The 21,366-nt window shown below is 33.5% G+C and overlaps 1 protein-coding gene across 2 annotated transcripts in view; it reads left to right on the top strand.

Moving 5' to 3' along the window:
• Nucleotides 1–21,366, top strand: part of LOC141451286 (progestin and adipoQ receptor family member 3) — a 68,583-nt gene that overhangs the window by 22,072 nt on the left and 25,145 nt on the right. Inside the window, exon 1 of one of the 2 annotated variants that reach the window (XM_074122557.1) lies at nt 7,612–7,634. The exons of the other annotated variant lie outside the window; for it this stretch is intronic. Coding sequence (XP_073978658.1) covers nt 7,629–7,634 — 6 coding nt within the window. The 5' untranslated portion in view covers nt 7,612–7,628. Of the gene's footprint in view, nt 1–7,611; nt 7,635–21,366 lie in introns of those variants that run through there. 2 annotated transcript variants of the gene reach the window in all.

A 21,366-nucleotide genomic window follows, 5' to 3' on the forward strand; every position in this document is an offset into this window, starting at 1 on the left:
CATTTTGCAAAAATATTGCCAGAATAACTGTTTAACAGTTAATACCGCAAAAACTAAAATACTTCCTTTCCATAAAGGTGGTCGCACCTCAAATCTCAAGCCTTTTAAGTACGCTAGTACTGGTATTGAAATTGTAAACAGTTTTACGTATCTCGGGGTCCCTTTCCACAGGTCAGGTACTTTCTTCCAGACCACAAAGTATTTTCTATCTAAGGGTTCAGCAGCTAATTCAGTTGTCATGAAGGTACTATCCGGTTCTAAATCAGATTCGTGGCGTTCAAATTGTCATCTGTATGACTCTGTTTCCGAAAGTAATTTGTTATATTTGTCTGAGATCTGGGCTTGCAGATACGGATCTTTGATTGAGCGTGGGCAGGTGAATTTCCTTAAAAAGCTACTGTGTTTGGCTATATCAACCCCAGACTCGTATGTGAGATTGGAGACTGGTCGTATTCACACCCAATTGAAGATATTTAAGAGAATGCTCAAATGGTGGGTCTGTCTGCTTAATATGTCAGATGATAGAACGCCTAAGATCTGCTACAACAGACTAGCTGCACTCTTGGATACTTTTGACTTGCCCTTTAACTGGACCCATGACTTGAGAAACTGTTTAACCTCTATTGGCAGATCTGATGTTTGGATGGCTCAAGATGTCAAGTTAATTGAAAGTGAATTTAATAATATGGTATTTGCGTACAGTAACAATTTGTTAAGTAAAGATATTGACAAAGTTATCAGTTCTAGTTATAATAATTATTATAGAAGTTTGTGTTATTTCAATTTTGATGACTCATATATATTATTTAACACTCATATTAACAAAATTAGAGCTGTCTGTCAGTTACGTTTAGCCTCCAAGCACCATACCAGACTATACATTAAAGGTGAAAAGTTTATTTTCGACAAAGAACAATGCCGTTGTTGCTCACTTGGACATAGAGAGGATATTGCCCACTTCCTGGTAAACTGTCCTTTATATTCTACAGCTAGAACTAAATATTTAAGTAAATATATAAAGAATGTGGACGACTGTAGTAATGTGATCACCATACTGGATATTGTTTCTATTGAACAACTCAATGATATTTACTTCTATATTCATAGCAGCCTTAACTTAAGGAAATTAAAGTTACAAATTTAACTGATTATAAATGTGTGATTTTATAATATTCAAAAATTCATTTAGTATCCTGTGCTGGTTCATTTAGATTATTTTCTTGTAATATTATTATTATTATTATTATTATTATAATTATTATTATTATTACTAAGTATTGGTTTTATTTTATCTAAGTTATTATATTGATAAAGATGTTACTTTCTGTTTCTTTTTTATGTAATTTCATTTTTTGTTTTGTTTTATGTTCTTCAATTTTGTAAATACTTATGTAAATACTTTACCCAACTCCCTACAATAAGCCTCTGGCTTTAATGTAGTATAAATAAATAAATAAATAAATAATAAGCAATCTTATCTGGTAACCTATACGATTTTTATTGTTATATTCAATATGTAATAGAATTCACAAGGTTTCTGCAAATTGTGTGCAAGAAGTTGTAAATTAAAAGTTGGAAATAAAGATTTAGTTTTAGATAATGCGATATAATATGAAAGAATCGATAAATGTTGGAATCAAAGATTACCCTGAACTGTAATCGAACAGTTACTGTATTAGGTATTTTATTATTTATAAAAATGATCCGAGTTTGTTTAGTCCAATTTGATATGAATTACATGATGTAGCTGTGGATGAGGTGAATGATGCCGATAACAGCCACGTAGAAGTAGAAAAGAGATAGTTAAATGAGAAAAAGTAGTTAATTTAGATTTAATTAGAAAGGCTAAAGTGCTAGATAGAATAGAAGTTAGAATTACTGGTTAGAATTACAGCACTAATTTAAAGTGAGAGGTAATTATATTACTAAGCTAGGTAATTAACTAATTACAATTTAAGATTAAAAGTATTATAAATGGCTAAATTCTGAATAATGGCGTGATCTGCGGACAGAATCGTTAGTGTAATTCCTTGATATTTAGGCGTGCGGATTGCCATCTTTTTAAGGCTTTAGAGAGTGATAAAGCTGGATTTTTTGTCCTTTTTTAAAGCTCTTTCATTAAACACTTTCCCAATATATAAATTCTACAGAATTTATTCTTCTCCATGCATTACATTTAGATAAAAATTAATTATGAATTAGAATTGCGTGGAGACAAGACTAGAAATATTGTGCTCAGCGAAGATGTACGAGTAAGTTTTCTCTCATTCCTTCTAACCTTACTCAGGCACGCTAAAACACATTTAAAAAAATACTTTTTCGTTCAATAGTGTGTTTGTTATTAGACTCCATTTTCTTGTTCGAAGAATCGAAATCACTGTATGATTCTCAGTGTTTTCTGTAACACAACCAGCTCACATAACAACGTTAAGATCTAATGAATCATTTCTAGTTCTTTAATTAGATGTTATGTATTTTCATTCCTGTGTTTTAATATACCAATTCTTGTGTTATTTATTTGTAATATTCAGGCCCTGAGGAAGGTAATATTTGGACCAAATCCACGCTATTTTAATCCTAAATACTGATAGTTTGCGGACACTAAAGGATAATACAAAAACACTAATATTAAAAGTAGTTATATACATAGTGTTGAATTGGGCATAGTATTCTATGCGGAAATAAAAAGCAAAGAGAATATACTTAACATTTAAAACGTTCATTATTTAGTAGGTCGCCGCCAATGTATTTCAGTAGTTCCACTGGACTGGCTGACTCTGGTAAGTCTTTCTTGATTACGGGCAGGTTAAATTGGCATTACGTGTTAATTGCACACTTGACGTAATACACAGTTTTTTAACTACTCATGTTCAAAGATGGTGTTGCGTGGTCGGCTTTAACTTATTGAAGTTGATTTTTGCTTATAGCCAACATATGTTTTGGATTGGGGCGAGTTTTAGGCCTCTCTGTATGGCTGATTTAATCACAATCCTCGTTAACCAATATTTCTACGTTCGTCACTTGCAAGATTAAATTTAAGAACATTTGTAAGTTAGAATTCTAGTCATTTCTGTTAAAAGAACTCTATTGTGATTTATATTTTTTACTTTTTCATATTTCACTGATCAGATAAAGTTTTGCTATCAAGTCAAAAGTTTATTCTGGAACAACAGAGTCTTCGAGTTCGAAGAAGTGTTATTTATTTATTTATTTTTATTATTTACTAAAGAGTGTTTTCACTATTTTTGAGATTTGATTGTCAAAAATTGTCTTCTACGACTTACTTTAAACTTACCATTTAGGTAAACAGTATCTAACGTTATCAGTATATTATTTTGGGTGAATATCATAGCAATATCTGTAATTTTATCTGCATTTAGTTAATTTTTTTTTTTTTTTTTTTACAAAATCACAACAGAAGTTAAGAAATGAGACCAACTATGGAGGGTAAAGTACTGCAAAACCAGTTGTTAGAAGTTCCACATGAAATACTAAACCGGTTACCATTGCAGAGTTATTTCCACACACTTAAACACAGTTCTTTGTAAGTTTTTAAAAAAAATGCAGTTGAAGTTTTTATTTTGTATTTTTTCTCTTCCTGAGGAAGTGTACAATTTTCCAAAACTGTCCCATGTTTTCGCTCAATGTTTGAAACAAGTACATTTTAGAAATGCAGTTTTTTTAAGAATGTATAACTATAGTTAAAGGTAAGGCTTTAATGAGGTAAATACTGCACATGATTGTTACTGCCTTTATTTGGGCGAGAAGTAATATGGTTGTGCTGAGGTGATAGACCTGTCTTCTGAAGAGGAGTCCCACTGGGCACGCAGGTTTAGCAAAGAAGAAGAAGAAGATAGATATGGAGGGATAGACTGAAAAGTGTAGACAAAAGCGCTTGTTAGATTGAAGGTTAAAGCTCTCAAAAGGGTTACAAGAAAGTGAGGAGCAAGGTATCCCTTAACTACAGATATGAAAAACCAGGTGAAGGAGGATAGGTCCTAAAGATGAGCTACTCTTTGTTTTCTTGGGCTCAGTTTAGAACAGCCAATAAGCTGCTAAAAAGATGTTAGTTGGTCAAACTCTGGAAAGAATGCTCATCCAGAAGCCCCGATGACTGCTTGTTATTAAGGTAATACATGTTAAGAATATAATAAAGAGAATAAGCAACCACTCTTGTGAAACAACACCAAGAGAAAGAATGGTGCTAACTGAGAAGATTGTTTGGCCTGGAGCTGTTTCACTCAAACATTGAAGATGGCTTTGACTTTAGCACTGTGACCGTAAAAGAGTCTTGGTAACTGTGACCTCTAAAGAGTTGAAACTTGTCAAAAAGATGACCTTGAGACAAGAATTACTAACCTGAGAATAAAGTTGATTCAAGTAAATAAAGTAACCTTTAATTAGAAATAAAAGGGAAAGAAGTTAGAAACAATGTTGAAATGAAACAGTACTTATGTTAAATAATTTGGAATAGAGAACAAAGAATCAGAAAAAAGGTGAAATATAAAACATTTGACAATCAACTAGAAACTGACGTTTTTATGAAGGAGTTTATTGATATAAGTACATCCAAATTTGGTTTTTGTCTGTAATAACTTGATTGGAGTCTACGTCAGCAGGTACAGTTGCTTTTGTAACAAGTAATTCAGATGACTGATAATTGAAGTGAAGTGATATCAGTTACCACCCTTTGGAAGATACCAACGAATCATTTACCGAGCTTCGCCGAGTAAACCGTAAGACCAGCGTAGCCTCTGTCTACGATTCGGATTTTCAAGAAGAGTTAAAAGGTGAAAACTCGCGAGAGGGCTGGAATTTGTGGAAAAATAAAGTGAAATTTCTTGTAACGAGACAGTGGGTGATGCAGTTATTGAACGGAAGGTACTTTTTATTGTTAGAGACGTAGTCTGGAGTATAGAATTTGTGACTAAAGTGCTTGGTGTCGGTAGATGTTAGAATGCTTGGCTGTAGCTTACACTTCAAGCAATGCTAGTCAGTCTGTTTTTATGAAATACGTAGTAGAATATTTATAGTTATGTGACGTCTAGTGTGCTACAAGTGATGCTTAAATAATGCATGGAATTCAGTAATTCGGCTTAAAATGCTTTTAATTTGTTCCAGTTTTACTGAAGATAATGGCTGCAATTTTAACAAGTTGTATATACAGAGAGGGAAGTAACAAGTAATATAAACAAGAAGGAAATGAAGTAATTGCTTATTACAGGCAGAATTATCGTAAAACTAACTGTAAAATGAAGTTGTACTTATCTTGAGTGGGTGAACTTAACTTCCTTCAATGAAATCAGGTGTTTAAGGAAATGAGGAAACGGCCAACCAGTAAAATATCACCCACTTCCTGTAAAAACTAGATCGACCTTATAAGACGGGGAATTTATTGAACAACCTGGGTCTGTCTTACCTTGATGGCTAAGAGATCGCGTGCAGACAACTTAGCTCAATCGTCGCAGAGGCCACGGGATTTTTTAGAAAAAAAATGGTGCTAATGACCAGGCGATGGCGCCTCAATACAAAAGTAAAAATGAAACCTAAAAAATACTTTAAAGAAAAGTAACTTTCTTTAAACAAAACTATTTTTTTTTTAAATAGGCTAAAGATTAAAAAAACAAATTTTCTTTTTTTTGACTATTGTCCTTTAAAATTTGTATTTATTGAATTTTCTCGAAGTTTAAAAATCCAAATGTATTTCGAAGTTTATATAAAATCCATAGAAATCTAAACGATAGTTTCTAAATTTTGTAACCATTCATTGAAAAAAGGCAAAAAGGTAATCGTAATTAAGTGATCTCTTAAGAAAGAAACCTGAATAGAAGTAATTGAAATTTCAAAAATCGCGTGATTTCAACTAACTTCCTTAGATAATTTTTATGTGCTGTTAGTTTTAGATAATTCTAGTTATGTGAAAAGATTATCTAATTTATATTTTGATTATCATGTCTTTTTTTTTTCTTTTTTTTTTTTATTATTTAGCGATCGTAGATGTTATCGCAGTTGTTGCTTAATCAAATAAATCGTCGAATACGTAGTGATAATCAACTTAGAAAAAAAAATATATACATATATTCTTTATATATATATTATCAGTTTATTATCTTTTTTATAAAGATAACGGAATAGTCATTCCGACTTATTTTTTCAAGTCAGCTTATAGTTCTAGTCTTTAAAAAACACTTATTACTACAATTAGGAATTTTTGAACACTAAAGTCGTATTTCTTCAACTTACAGTAGCAAGAGTAAAATATCTGATGCGGAATGAATGGGGTGTCATTCGATTCGGAATTTCATCTAGATTTACTTTTTTGGAAGTCTGGATGCCGTACTTTTTATGTGGAAGGAATTAGCCCCATTTATGCATGGACCTCTCTCAAACGGAATGGAACTTTGGGGCTCAGTCAAAGCTTCCAATAACTATAGAATCCAATCCTTCCAGTCAAAACCACTCCGTAGAATCGCTAATGCTCCTTACTTTGAATCTAACTCTACATTCCATCGAGATTTTCTTGTTTATTTATGTTTCTGAAGCTAGCAAGATCCTGTTTTTCGTTAAATTCCATGCTTCAGTTTCCTTACATCCAAATTTCCTCTAGTTTCCTCTACTTACTACATGGCCAGGAAATCCTCCAAGACGGTTAAAGCGTAGGTGGGCCACGCGATCTTCTGAATAAAAAGTAAGTGCCAGTACACAATAGTGAACTGTTCTCCTTGAGGGTTTTTTTTCAATGGGTGAATTCTCTCCTCTCTTTGCTCATGCTTCACTTAGTATTTCAGTGAATTGCATTTCCAATTATTAAGGATAATGCTAATAACTTTGCCATTTAAGTTGAGGAATGGTAGACGCGCTTTGCTCGTATCTTTCAGACACTGAAATAACTTTTTCTGATTCAAGTCTTAGGACTTCGAGTATTCGAAGATTAAAAAAGGAAATTGGAAACGGATCACAGTTCCTGATCGTACTTCATGAACATTTGGGACTTGAGTTTATTTCTGTACATTACAAAATTACGTACGTATCTAAGTACGGAAAAGTAGTTTTATAAAGCGTAATAAAAGAAAACTTTTTCTTTTTTCAAAAACTATTTTTGAGGAATCACAGCCTTGGAGCCGGAGTAGGAAGCTACGATGCCATTGTATATATAAAATTAAGAATTAGTATTTCCTACCCCAGAGCGGTCGGAAAGGAGGTTTGTTTTAATAATTCACCCAAGGAAGTGACAATAACTGTTTATGTGGTGAATTCTTAATTTTTTGTTTATTTTTTTCCTTTTTACAACGGAAAACAAAAACCAGTTCCTTCTTTTTTTTTAGCCAATTCTAGATTACAGGTTGAGTAACCTTGTATCTTGAAATATCAAACTTTTTTTTTTTATCCTTCAGAATTTAGACGTGTCTACCAGTTCACTTAAGTACATCAGTTTGTTCTGAATGAACAGTGGTTACGGTTCGTGTTTGATTTTGGATTAATATTTTTTTGAAAGCTTTTGTTCTTCCGATTGCGAACATTATTTGTGTTTCAATTTCAAGATGACAGTAATGAGGTGATATAGTCGTATTAAACATTCATCTATTACTTCTTCAATTCTGGAGTATCGACGTAGCCAGATCTGCGAAATGCCGGTTAGTAATGATTGATATTATTAGAGTAATCTCGAAATAGAGTAGGCTTCGGCAGATTGACTGTTATCCAGTCATGCTGAAAAAAAGAAAATGTAGCCATAACAGAATTCAGTTTGTAATTGTTATTAAAGATTCACCACTGTTTACTGGAAAGAGAAGTGGACTAGCCACTTCTTTAGGGGCCTGACGCTTTTTTTCCCAGTCTTACCACTAAAACAAACAATAATAAACCTTATACCAGTGGTCGCCAAAACAGTCGATCGCGAGCTACCGACTTATTTCGGGTAGCTCACGGCCACGCTCCAATTGTAAAAAATATCCAATTGTAATTCAAGTTGCATTGAGGTTGAAAGCTATGTTCAGCTCTACCTACTTGTTTGAAGCATCTTTTTCAAGTATGAAGTTCATAAAAAGCAAATATAGAAACAGACTGACCGATGAACATTTGGGCAACTGCGTCAGAATGGCTGCTACAACATACTCTCCAAACTTCAAGAAAATACTTGGATGACCAAAAACAGTTCCATTCCTCTCATTGAAATGTACATTTTAACTTTTTGTTACACTTACTGTCAGATATGTAGATTTTAATACTAGAAATGTATATTTGTAGGCAATAAACGTGTGTTAATTACATTTTGCGTATTTTCTTTCGTCCAGTATTCCTTGTTAGCTCACTAGAAGATTTATAAATGCTATGCTAGCTCACACGCTCAAAAGTTTGGCGACCACTGCCTTATACTAACGATACACACAACCTTTGATGTACAGGTACCATCTATTTGGGATTAGCAAACTTTAGGTTGATACCACCCATAAGTACATTTCTTCTACACAATTACATTACTTTACTAGTGTACCTCGTTTAAAGTAAATCGTTGAGAGACATTTCCACTTGTTTCCATTTTGCCCAAAACATTTTCACAGAGTTTCCTAGCGCTTCCTATACAAAATATAAAAATTCCGAGATTTTCTATTCTCGAGCTGTCCACGGACAGAGCAATAGGCACACTCGTTTCCGCTAATTCGTAGCACGAATAGGAAAAAGAATGTTCAAATACATTAGAATGCTAATTCTTGTCAATTAGAATGCTAAAATTACAATAAATGCTTGCCTGTTGAATATGTTTTAACTGAAGTTCCCATAAAACTATTTTAATTTTAAATTTTTAATTTATTATTGTTTTACAATCGTTTAGTGAGTTAAAGGATACGTTTAACATGGTGAGGCAAAGCATGAATCGTTATAAAGCAATAAATACGTCACATATTGAAATATTATTTTATGAAACTATTAAATATATAAATAAAACTCAAGTCAATGAATGGAACAGAATATATGTAAAGGCTGTTACTAAGAAAGAACTAAGCGGGTCATAAAAAAAAAGTATTATAGGGTCATTAAGGTCGGTGAACTGTACTGATTGTATGCGAGTTTCGACGTGTCTTTGGCCAAGCTACTAAGAGTTGAAAAGAATTTTAGCCATTATGCAGGCTAGAATTGTTTAATCAATAATTTATGAGGATTTTTTTGTGTATATTCACGCAATTGAACAATCAAGACATTTTTTATCTTTCAATGTTCAATTGGTTACGTGAGTGGGTTGTGATAGCCAAAGCATGATGTTCCACGGTGTACATTTTATTGTTGAGTTTTGTTATATTTGCCAATTAATTTGGTTTAATTAGTTGACTCACTTGTTTCTATTTTTTATTTTTTTCCCCATTGTTCCAGAACAATTTTATTTTTCCTAACAGATTTCAAACAAAACTGTTCTCTTGAAGTTATGTACGAAACTTCAAATTAACATTAAAATTCAGAACCATCTGGGGTTAAAATTAATTGTCAAATCTTAACATGAAAAATTTTAAAACGGTGATTGTAAGTGATAATAATAATCACACTATTATTAAGAAATTGTAAAGGATAATTTTCTAAAGTCCTTGACACAAATAAATGTCATTATTTTCTCGAAATGAGTGCCTAATAATTGACAGCTGATCTTTTCAACGTCAATTTTAATTTACCTTAATTAGAATGATAATGATCTGTCTACTGTATCATGTGTTCTATATGTATAGTACAAGGAGTCCTGAAAGATTTCATGTAGATTCTGGAGAACTGTGCTGCTAGGCACTCGCTTTTAGGTTACAGTTACTACTTAGATTGCAGTTTAGATTAGAAATATTGATTTGAGTTGATTCATATTAGCATAATTTTATTCATTAGTTCAACTAATAGAAACTAGAATAGAAACTGTTTCCCTTAGATTCTCTTACTCCCCATTAGGAGAAAACGATTCATCATCTGACGCTTGGAGCATGTATTTAACATAATCCATAAGAAGACAGTTTATTGAAAGAAGCTAAAACCCTGTATGAGTTTTATTCCCTAAGTTTTCGTACAGTGATGGTGGTCCGATCTCTCGCTGTGATGATAGTTATGACGAGGTCTTTGTTTCATCTGCTTTGTGTGAATGAGGAGAATTGTTTGATTGCATTTTGAGAATAGTTTTTACCATCTTCCATCGCTATATAATAACCGGCAAAGAAGTTTTCTAGGAAGTGAAAACTCTTAAGAGCAATCAGCTGGAATATGGATGATTAGTTTCGAGCTGATTTTTCGTATTTGGATTTTATTACTGGAATTGCACTTTAACCTTTAAATATGGGGGAAAAAAGATTCAAAGTATCACAGAAAGTTCAAATTTGTTATTTTGTTCGGTTTGTAAAATTAGACAAAAGCTTCCAACTTTTTACAATATTTTTCTAGGTGATTTTTTTGTAGCGTTGAAAACAAAAAGGTATCTTTTAATGCGTACTAAGGTATACTAAGCACAAATTTCATTCATGTTATGCGGAATTAATCTAATATACTGAACAACTTTTGTACAACAAGAACATTTACTGAATATGTCTAAGCCCTGAACTTACATCTGCAGCAGTCTTATTTACATCGTGAACGTTATCAGTTTAAGATTACTTTATCTACTAGTTTTACGCTAGGTTCAATGGAAGACATGGATACTACAGTCCGGTAATATTTACAATAATATTCCCAGTTCAGTAAAAGTTTGCAGCTGGAGATGTAAACAGATTACCAACTTACTCTAAATTTTTACCAAAATACTTGACGAACAATGTTAGATTTTCATTTTACCTTCAAATTGAGTTGAACAAACGAAGATTGTTATTGACTAATGTAATTCAATAGTCAGTCCATTTTAAAGTAAATGAACAAATATACGAGTATGCCAAAAACTATGGATCTTGCTTCCCTAGAACAGAACGTTTAGTGTTTTTTTTTCTATTAAGCGAAACATACAGAATTGATGCCGCCAAAGAAAAAAATAGTAGACTCATCTCCTGCTTACTTCAAGTTAGTGTAGCAAATTTAATAAAATAGGACAAATAAGGCAGCTAATTTATAATGATATAGTTAAGAAAAATGAATAAATTAAATAAATATTTAGAGAAACAAGCGTCATATTAATAAATAAATGAAAAAAAAATCCTTACTCAGAATGCATTAACCTTGACTGTCTAACAGATAAAACTTACGAACAGCTTAGAATGCATTTCTTCAACTGATTAGTTGGACGTTTTTTCATAAATATGATTTTATGATTTACAAAACTGTATTATTTTTGTTTTAGTACTTTTTTAAAGTACTAATTAAAGTTTTTTTAATTTCAGAAATTGTTTATGAATATACATGTTTTTGAGGTACCTAGGTAACCCAAGAAAGAGGTTTTAGCCTATGATCTGTCGGTTTGTGTTGTGTGTGATGAGTAGAGGCTGCATATCTCAAAAAGAACACATTCCTAGGAAGCCACACACTTTGAATTCTGTTTTTGATGCCTCCAATTTTGAAATCCTTAGTGAGACTGTTATGGTTTTTCTTTTTTTTTAGACTTACACGAAGTTCTCCCAATTGGAATCAACCATTTTATTCATATTTGGTGAATACTTTATACTTATTGAGTTCCTATCCCTTTTATTTGAACAATGTATCTGAGAACTTGGATTTTTTTGGGGGAGAACTTTTCAGTAAATTACCACTTTACGCCAGAAAATTCATTTCATAGGGTTATGTCAAGATATTAGAGAAAGCATATGTAAGGATAAAAATAACTTGGTTTAACCACAGAATAAATGAAAGTGAGGATACGAGAAGTGGCCTACAAACAGTGACACGTTTTTGTTCAGCTGTCCTACCTAGAATCTCCGTATCTCAAACATACATTAATATTAAATTAGTGAGGAATGTCTGTGCGCAGTTGTACGTGCTCACAATGCTTCATTACTCTTACTCCTCTAAGCGAATGTATGGCGATCGTACAAGTTTTTGGTTTTAAAGTTTTCGTCGAAAAATACTCATTTTAAGTTTTCCTCCTAACTATGAAAATTTAGTGAGAAACGAAGTGTGTTTGATTTCTTTTTCAGTTTTGTTCACAAAATCGCTCAATATGAAATTTAATAAGTGGAATGTTCATTTTTGGGAGATATTGGAGAGGCTACAGCTTCTTTGATCAATTCAATGTAATGAAATACCCTCTTTAGGAAGGTGGATCTGCTTTGTGGAGATGCCCATGCTGCCCAAACATGGATGCACTTGGTTATGGTAACGGGTTCTAAAGCCTCTCAAAATGCCATCATATTTAGTACACCTGCAAAGTTAATATGCATTGTGGTACTGGGTTCGATTTCCGGTTTTAGGCCTTGGATTTTATTTAATGGTTAATAAAAGGAATTTTACAGTAAAGTATGTTTGCTGGTCGCCTCCGTCCACGATACCTAATTGGTAGTTGGACGTTAAGGCCCGCCTGAAAAAATAGGCTATTACTTTACTCATATTTAGTACTGTATATGATAGTAATGCTTCTAAATGAGCTGTTATTCTGGGTGCAATGTTTTACTCTTCAGACTGACCAAAAACCAAATCTTAGGATAAAAATTTAGATCTGTGTTTGCATTTGAAGTAAGTCCCCCTTTATTAGTGATTCAAATTATTCATTTCAAAAGTAATTACTCTTTTAAATAATTATTTTAGATTATATCCGTATTCGTTTTTAAATATGCTCTTTTAATCATTTCACCTCTCTCCAGTGAAACGTAACATAGATCTCGCGAGGCCTCTTTGAAAAACGATTCACTAATGAGAATAACTAATAATAGAAAACTGATTATTTTAATATTGTAAAGGAATTATAAACTAATCTCCAGACTATTACTTAACATTTATTTTAACCTATTATTGCTTTTTATTTGAAGCTCTTAACCGAAAGGATGCGATAGAAAACATCTCGAACTGGAAGGTGGTGGGAGCTAATGACGTATTTCTATTCTTTAGCGCAGAGATGGGAATCAGAGAATTGAATAAGTGAAAAAAGCGTGTACTGCGTAAAAGGAATTCCCTAATTTAAGTTATTAATATTTATTAATTAATTTACTTACGATGCGAAATATTTCTCATTAGCATTGTTCTTGCGTATTATTTTAAAAAATGTAATATAAATACATAAATTAATCAAAGGAAATAAAATAAATAAATGAATTTAGTTTATTAAGTTCAAATAAATTAGTTTAACAACATTAATTGTTCCTTATTTTTCTCGCATTTTTGTTTTTGTTTTCTGTGCTTTTCACTTCATAATTCTCTTCATAAAACTCTCATAATTCTGTTCTTATAAATATATTATGCATTAGTTCCGACTTGTCAGCCAGCTAAATACTTAAACCTTGATGCTTCAAGCATTAATGGTTTTAATTATTAGAATAATTTAAAAAAAATTAAAAATAAACGTTAACTCGTTCATAAAACTTTACTACTCTTGTTTTGGCTAATTACGGGAAAATTACTTGTATATAAAGAGCGGTTATGTCTGTCCTTCGTTTTTTAATATTCTTTAAGAAAGGAACTTGAAATACTCTTTCCTTATTCTGTTCTTCTGGAATTGAACAGTTTCCGCTTGGATGAAATTGATCTTGAATGGACGATTCTTTTCATTTACGTACCATTTATGCAAAGGCAAGTAACATTATTTCCTGAACTTTTTTTTTATAAAACCTAATGTACGTGTAACAGGGTTCATTAGTTGATATAATTCTAGGCTTCGTAAATCCATTATTAAATAAATACTTTTTCTTCCGCTCGAATTAAAAAAAAATAAAATCTAGTAATTAGAACATAATATTGGACTTAATATGCAGCATTTAGTGATTATAACTTCAATGTTTCTTGTCGCTTCTGAGTGGTATTCTACTATTTCATATACTTGTGTAAATCGACAATAACCTTGGATCGTAATATCGACCCTAAGAGGTGTTGTTTAATAGAAAGAACAAAGTCTGCTTGTACCAATGCTTGTATGTACGTGTTGATCTCTGTGATTCACTGTTTTTTTATCTTGCAAAGATAAAAATTAATCAGGTAGGATTAAAGTAGTTGATTGATTGGCGCACATTAATTACTAAAGAAAACATAAGATTGGCAACAAGATCTTTTGAAAATATACTTACACATGTAATGCGTCAACAATGTTTTTCTTTCTTGAATCTATTAATTGATTTTAATGATCATTTCGGCTTGAAAATTAATTGATTACTTTTAACTTTGATTTGCAAAACATGAAACCTAAAGACGACAATTACTCTCTTTATTGATTTTGGAAATAGCAAAGCAGGTGCTTTTTCTGCTGAAGCAGTCGTAAGTTTGTTATGTATGTAACTCAGATTTAAGATATACTTTTAGACAGACAATGAAAATTATTCTCAAGTCTGAGATTATGGCATTAATCGAAACAAGAAATTTGAATATAAGTATATTGTAATGGAATCTCCTTCTTAAAAAAAGTGGGAAATGAATTTAAAAATTAAAACAAAATCTACACCTAATTTTCCTTTGAGCAAGTTTTATGGAAAATTCACTTGTCATTTTCAAAAACAGTTTCCAAATTATTTGTTTCTGCGAGGAAATTGGAAAATTTTACTTTAATGTGTCTGCAAGTTGGAGAATTGCTCGGCTCATCCTAACCAAATAAAATTACTGGCTACGTTCATCTCTCTGAGATCAGTATTCTCATCACTGAGTTAGAAAGAAAAAAGGGGCATGGGAATCATGTTCTTCGAGTTCTTGAAAATAGTTACAGGTAAACGGATCAGCCGGAGAATCGATGTTTTGCTGATTGGAATCTGTATTTTTAAGGGCACATTAAGGCCTAAAGTTTATACATGCAAGTTCAAGTGAGCAAATATTATTTTAAAGGATGCAAAATTAATGCCATTTACAGTCATGACAAACTTTATTATGCCGAGCTTTCGACCTAAAGACCTAGGGTCATCTACAGGGCCAATTTACAAAGTTTACAATGTTTTTACATCATTGGTTGGTGTGTCTTCTGTCTTGTCTATCATTCAGTCCATAACAGACAAGGAGAAATAACTCTTTTAATCTACTCAAAATTACTGAAATATTATCAGCACTTGGGTTATTATCGTTGATAATATCAAAATTTGAACGTCCTGAAAGTCCTTGTTTAGTGTTTAGGTTTTCCTTCCCTCTTAAGTGCCAAGTGGGAAGAAATTTCTGTTTTAAGAATTTTGATTGCCACAGTAAAAGAAATGAACGCAAGTCTTTCATATTTGAATTTGTATTTGGATTAAATGTGCATTTTAAATACTAGTCAGGCGTCATGTGCGTTAGAGGTGATTACCACACAATGCTTTATCTAATTTCTCTTATTATTCAGCTCGCATAAATCCAAGGCCAAGATTAAGAATTCAAATTCAGCACTACGCTCGTTCTTATCTTAGTTTCTTACACACTGTCCCACTGTTCCCGCTTGCCATTTGGTTGTTCTTAGTTCTTATTTTTAACCTAGGTTAAAAAAAAGTAGATATAATTATTTACCCAGAAATATTAAGAATCTCTGCAAATATTTATGAAGAAAATGTTGATATTTTCAAACGATTTCTGAGTAGAATAAACAATTTTTTGGTTTCCATGATATTTCCACGAACAACATATAGGTTACAAAACAAGTTACGCCCTAGCGAGAAACTGAAATAAATTTCTTTTATCAATTTGCCGGGGATGGTTAAGATTACCACTGAATAGAGAAATCGTCGAGAGGATCTATAGTGAACAAACAAAGAAGACAGTATGCGGAAGTTAAAAGAGATACCTTGGGATGATTCCCTGAGAATGAGAATTGGTTAATCCCTCCTTCTAGTTAAATAAATTCAATTATCTCGTGCTTTTGTGTTCCATTTGTGGCCATTGACTCCTGAAGCCTTTTTTGAAAATACTGCCGTCTTTTGGAAAGTGTAATCTGTTATAAAATAACTCTGTCAATGGCGGACAGTGTGCTAAGAAAAGAAGTTCAACAAGAAGACGTCGCAACAAAGTTTGAAACGATTCTGTACTTTCTACAAGCCTGAATTCTGCGTTAGGAATATGTTCCATCCCAATATATTCCACAAATTTTGCGTACAGAAAGAAGTTTTCAAGCAGTTTAAATCTTTTTTTTTACTTCCAAATTATTCCAGCTGGATTCGAACCATAGATGTCCGCTGCGAGGGAATCAAATGTCGTAACCACTGAATAAATTCCTTTTGTTTGTTTGTTCTTGTTTTTAAATTCTCTCTTTCACAACATCATTCCGGGTTTCATTTAATAAAATGTTAACCAGCGGTCTAACCATCTAAAGAAAAAGCCAATTTTGCCCTGGCTTAATGGTGAGAGCTTTAAAACTTGTTCTGTGGCCCAAGATGATAGTGAAGAAAGAAGATTTACAGGTAGGAAATTGTGGAGTTTACAGTGTAGGGCACATTTCTAATGCTGAATTCATGATGTGTATTAAGAACAGAGTTGTGTCAACGTTTTTTTAGGCGAAACGACTAACTGATTTCTCGCTCAAGTCTGGAAGATGCAGGAGAAATTTACTTTGGTTATTGATCGTAGGAGAAGAAGCGCCGGACATTTTTAATAATTGTATGGATGTCATGGCAACCTTCGGCAAATAGACTGGTCTTTGGAACAGAGGATTGGGTAAAAAAAAAAAGAAAAAAGAAAGTTAAATAAATAACTTCTGAAAGTTTGCAGTTGTGTCAAAGAATAAATTCTCTCTTTATTTATCTAATGACTATTCGGAAAAATAAAAATAAAAACAAGTCGATGTGCGCTCAGACTTCGTAAAGTGCTAGACTTCCGTACAGGTTCACCTGCTAACATATTCAGAGTAAACCGGTCCCGGAGTTGACCTACTTCTCACCTAGTTATCGTTAGTAGTTGCATGTCAGTTAAAAATAACTTTTTTTTTCTTCCCAACAGATGAAATTGTTTATAATTACAATGACAGTTTATTTCTCGTGACACACTCAAAACTATTTTACCGTTTATCAAAGGCAATTTTTGTTGGTTTTTCGTTTTGAAAAGTTTCTGATGGAAACAACAGCTCAAATACACGGAAATGCCTCCATGAATTTCCTGAATTTTTGACATGACAGTTGAAAAATTAGTATAAAAAGACATCGCTAACTGGCTACTATTCTCAGAACTTCTGTATTTCCTGTTTCCTTTTTGGGAAAATTTCTAATGAGCAGATTGCATAGAAATTATCTCTTTGTTTGTCCTACAAAATATGTTTCCAACTTGGCAATTAATTTTATAGGCAGCTTATTTCAAAAACTTTGCCGGACTACGTGCTCGAACGTGTGGCTCTAACTTATTCATTTTTCTCAAACTCTTGAGTTTTGAAACATTTTAAATCATTACCATCTTTAATCCAATCATTAAACTGCACATTTCACTAAAATCCTTCATCCTTCCTCTTAATTTCTTAAAACGTTTTATCTTCGAACTGTATTACTCAGAGAAAATCAAAGGTCTAGCAGTAAGTTCGAATCCAGCTGTTGGTTCATAGATATTCTCTCATTCTAGCAGCTTCTTACAATTCATTGTCCTGTTATGGTCAGTGTTGTCTGTTATGAAAGAGCACTATACGGAGAGAATGCATTTTAAATTATCAGTTGACTGAAAACGCTGTTAGTTTTTACATAAACTTTTCCTTTCAGTCTAATCACGATTTTTTTTTTTTTTTTTTTTTTTTGCGCATCAACGGCTGAGGTCATTAGCGCCCGGAGCTTTTTCCAGTGCACTGCCGGCCTCCGGACAGTGTTCTCTCGTTACAGACAACACTGTCCATCACCGGACAGTGAGCTGTAAGAAGCTCCTAGGAAGAGAAAATCTAAGGGTCAGCTGCTGGATTCGAACCCGGGACCTCCGCGTGGGAGTCCAGTATGCTAACCTCATAGCTAATCCCTTCCCTCGTAATCAACAGAATGAATATCTTTATTTTCAATCAGCTAGCTAATGTTAGATAATGAGGTAATGTTCCATTAAGATAATGCGATCTCCTTCATAATGGTGAAGCGAGTATCAGAGTAGGCAACGTGGATGATTTTTAAGCTTTCTTTTTCAGTAATTTGAACATTATATTTAGACACTTCCTGTCTTGTTTTGTTTCTACATTTTTGAGTGTTTGAGAAATATTTTTTCTAAACTATTGTTTCCAACATTTAAACAGCTCTTTTTTCTTGTAGGTATGTATTAGGAGTTTTGCATTAGGTAAAAAATTTCGAACGGCTGTATCTCCTGTGTTTTTGGCGGATCCTGTGGGAGAATATGTGCAATTGTAGTACCCATTTACCTCTACAAATGACCATAATTGCAGCTTTGTAGGAGTAATTTTGTAGCAGATATAAGGCGATAAAGTTAGGGTGTTTTGCATTAGGTTCAAATTTCGAATGGCTGTATCTCCTGTGTTTTTGGCGGATCCTGTGGGAGAATATGTGCAATTATAGCACCCATTTACCTCTACAATTGACCATAATTGCAGATTTGTAGGAGTAATTTTGTAGCAGATATAAGGCGATAAAGTTAGGGTGTTTTGCATTAGGTTCAAATTTCGAATGGCTGTATCTCCTGTGTTTTTGGCAGAATTTCTTGGAGAATATGGGCAATTGTAGCACCCATTTCCCTCTACAATTGACCATAATTGCAGATTTGTAGGAGTAATTTTGTAGCAGATATAAGGCGATAAAGTTAGGGTGTTTTGCATTAGGTTCAAATTTCGAATGGCTGTATCTCCTGTGTTTTTGGCGGAATCTGTTGGAGAATATGGGCAATTGTAGCACCCATTTCCCTCTACAATTGACCATAATTGCAGCTTTGTAGGAGTAATTTTGTAGGAGATAAAGTTTGGGTGTTTTGCATTAGGTTCAAATTTCGAATGGCTGTATCTCCTGTGTTTTTGGCGGAATCTCTTGGAGAATATGGGCAATTGTAGCACCCATTTACCTCTACAATTGACCATAATTGCAGCTTTGTAGCAGTAATTTTGTAGCAGATATAAGGCGATAAAGTTAGGGTGTTTTGCATTAGGTTCAAATTTCGAATGGCTGTATCTCCTGTGTTTTTGGCAGAATTTCTTGGAGAATATGGGCAATTGTAGCACCCATTTCCCTCTACAATTGACCATAATTGCAGATTTGTAGGAGTAATTTTGTAGCAGATATAAGGCGATAAAGTTAGGGTGTTTTGCATTAGGTTCAAATTTCGAATGGCTGTATCTCCTGTGTTTTTGGCAGAATTTCTTGGAGAATATGGGCAATTTTAGCACCCATTTCCCTCTACAATTGACCATAATTGCAGATTTGTAGGAGTAATTTTGTAGCAGATATAAGGCGATAAAGTTAGGATGTTTTGCATTAGGTTCAAATTTCGAATGGCTGTATCTCCTGTGTTTTTGGCAGAATTTCTTGGAGAATATGGGCAATTGTAGCACCCATTTCCCTCTACAATTGACCATAATTGCAGATTTGTAGGAGTAATTTTGTAGCAGATATAAGGCGATAAAGTTAGGGTGTTTTGCATTAGGTTCAAATTTCGAATGGCTGTATCTCCTGTGTTTTTGGCAGAATTTCTTGGAGAATATGGCCAATTGTAGCACCCATTTCCCTCTACAATTGACCATAATTGCAGCTTTGTAGGAGTAATTTTGTAGGAGATAAAGTTTGGGTGTTTTGCATTAGGTTCAAATTTCGAATGGCTGTATCTCCTGTGTTTTTGGCGGAATCTGTTGGAGAATATGGGCAATTGTAGCACCCATTTCCCTCTACAATTGACCATAATTGCAGCTTTGTAGGAGTAATTTTGTAGGAGATAAAGTTTGGGTGTTTTGCATTAGGTTCAAATTTCGAATGGCTGTATCTCCTGTGTTTTTGGCAGAATTTCTTGGAGAATATGGCCAATTGTAGCACCCATTTCCCTCTACAATTGACCATAATTGCAGCTTTGTAGGAGTAATTTTGTAGGAGATAAAGTTTGGGTGTTTTGCATTAGGTTCAAATTTCGAATGGCTGTATCTCCTGTGTTTTTGGCGGAATCTGTTGGAGAATATGGGCAATTGTAGCACCCATTTCCCTCTACAATTGACCATAATTGCAGCTTTGTAGGAGTAATTTTGTAGCAGATATAAGGCGATAAAGTTAGGGTGTTTTGCATTAGGTTCAAATTTCGAATGGCTGTATCTCCTGTGTTTTTGGCGGATCCTGTGGGAGAATATGTGCAATTGTAGCACCCATTTACCTCTACAATTGACCATAATTGCAGATTTGTAGGAGTAATTTTGTAGCAGATATAAGGCGATAAAGTTAGGGTGTTTTGCATTAGGTTCAAATTTCGAATGGCTGTATCTCCTGTGTTTTTGGCGGAATCTGTTGGAGAATATGGGCAATTGTAGCACCCATTTCCCTCTACAATTGACCATAATTGCAGCTTTGTAGGAGTAATTTTGTAGGAGATAAAGTTTGGGTGTTTTGCATTAGGTTCAAATTTCGAATGGCTGTATCTCCTGTGTTTTTGGCAGAATTTCTTGGAGAATATGGCCAATTGTAGCACCTATTTCCCTCTACAATTGACCATAATTGCAGCTTTGTAGGAGTAATTTTGTAGGAGATAAAGTTTGGGTGTTTTGCATTAGGTTCAAATTTCGAATGGCTGTATCTCCTGTGTTTTTGGCGGAATCTGTTGGAGAATATGGGCAATTGTAGCACCCATTTCCCTCTACAATTGACCATAATTGCAGCTTTGTAGGAGTAATTTTGTAGGAGATAAAGTTTGGGTGTTTTGCATTAGGTTCAAATTTCGAATGGCTGTATCTCCTGTGTTTTTGGCAGAATTTCTTGGAGAATATGGGCAATTGTAGCACCCATTTCCCTCTACAATTGACCATAATTGCAGCTTTGTAGGAGTAATTTTGTAGGAGATAAAGTTTGGGTGTTTTGCATTAGGTTCAAATTTCGAATGGCTGTATCTCCTGTGTTTTTGGCAGAATTTCTTGGAGAATATGGGCAATTGTAGCACCCATTTCCCTCTACAATTGACCATAATTGCAGCTTTGTAGGAGTAATTTTGTAGGAGATAAAGTTTGGGTGTTTTGCATTAGGTTCAAATTTCGAATGGCTGTATCTCCTGTGTTTTTGGCGGAATCTGTTGGAGAATATGGGCAATTGTAGCACCCATTTCCCTCTACAATTGACCATAATTGCAGCTTTGTAGGAGTAATTTTGTAGGAGATAAAGTTAGGGTGTTTTGCATTAGGTTCAAATTTCGAATGGCTGTATCTCCTGTGTTTTTGGCGGAATCTCTTGGAGAATATGGGCAATT

This window comes from Rhodnius prolixus, unplaced genomic scaffold (genome assembly GCF_049639745.1).
Source record: "Rhodnius prolixus isolate KJV_2025 unplaced genomic scaffold, Rpr scaffold_8, whole genome shotgun sequence".
NCBI classification, from domain to species: domain Eukaryota; kingdom Metazoa; phylum Arthropoda; class Insecta; order Hemiptera; family Reduviidae; genus Rhodnius; species Rhodnius prolixus.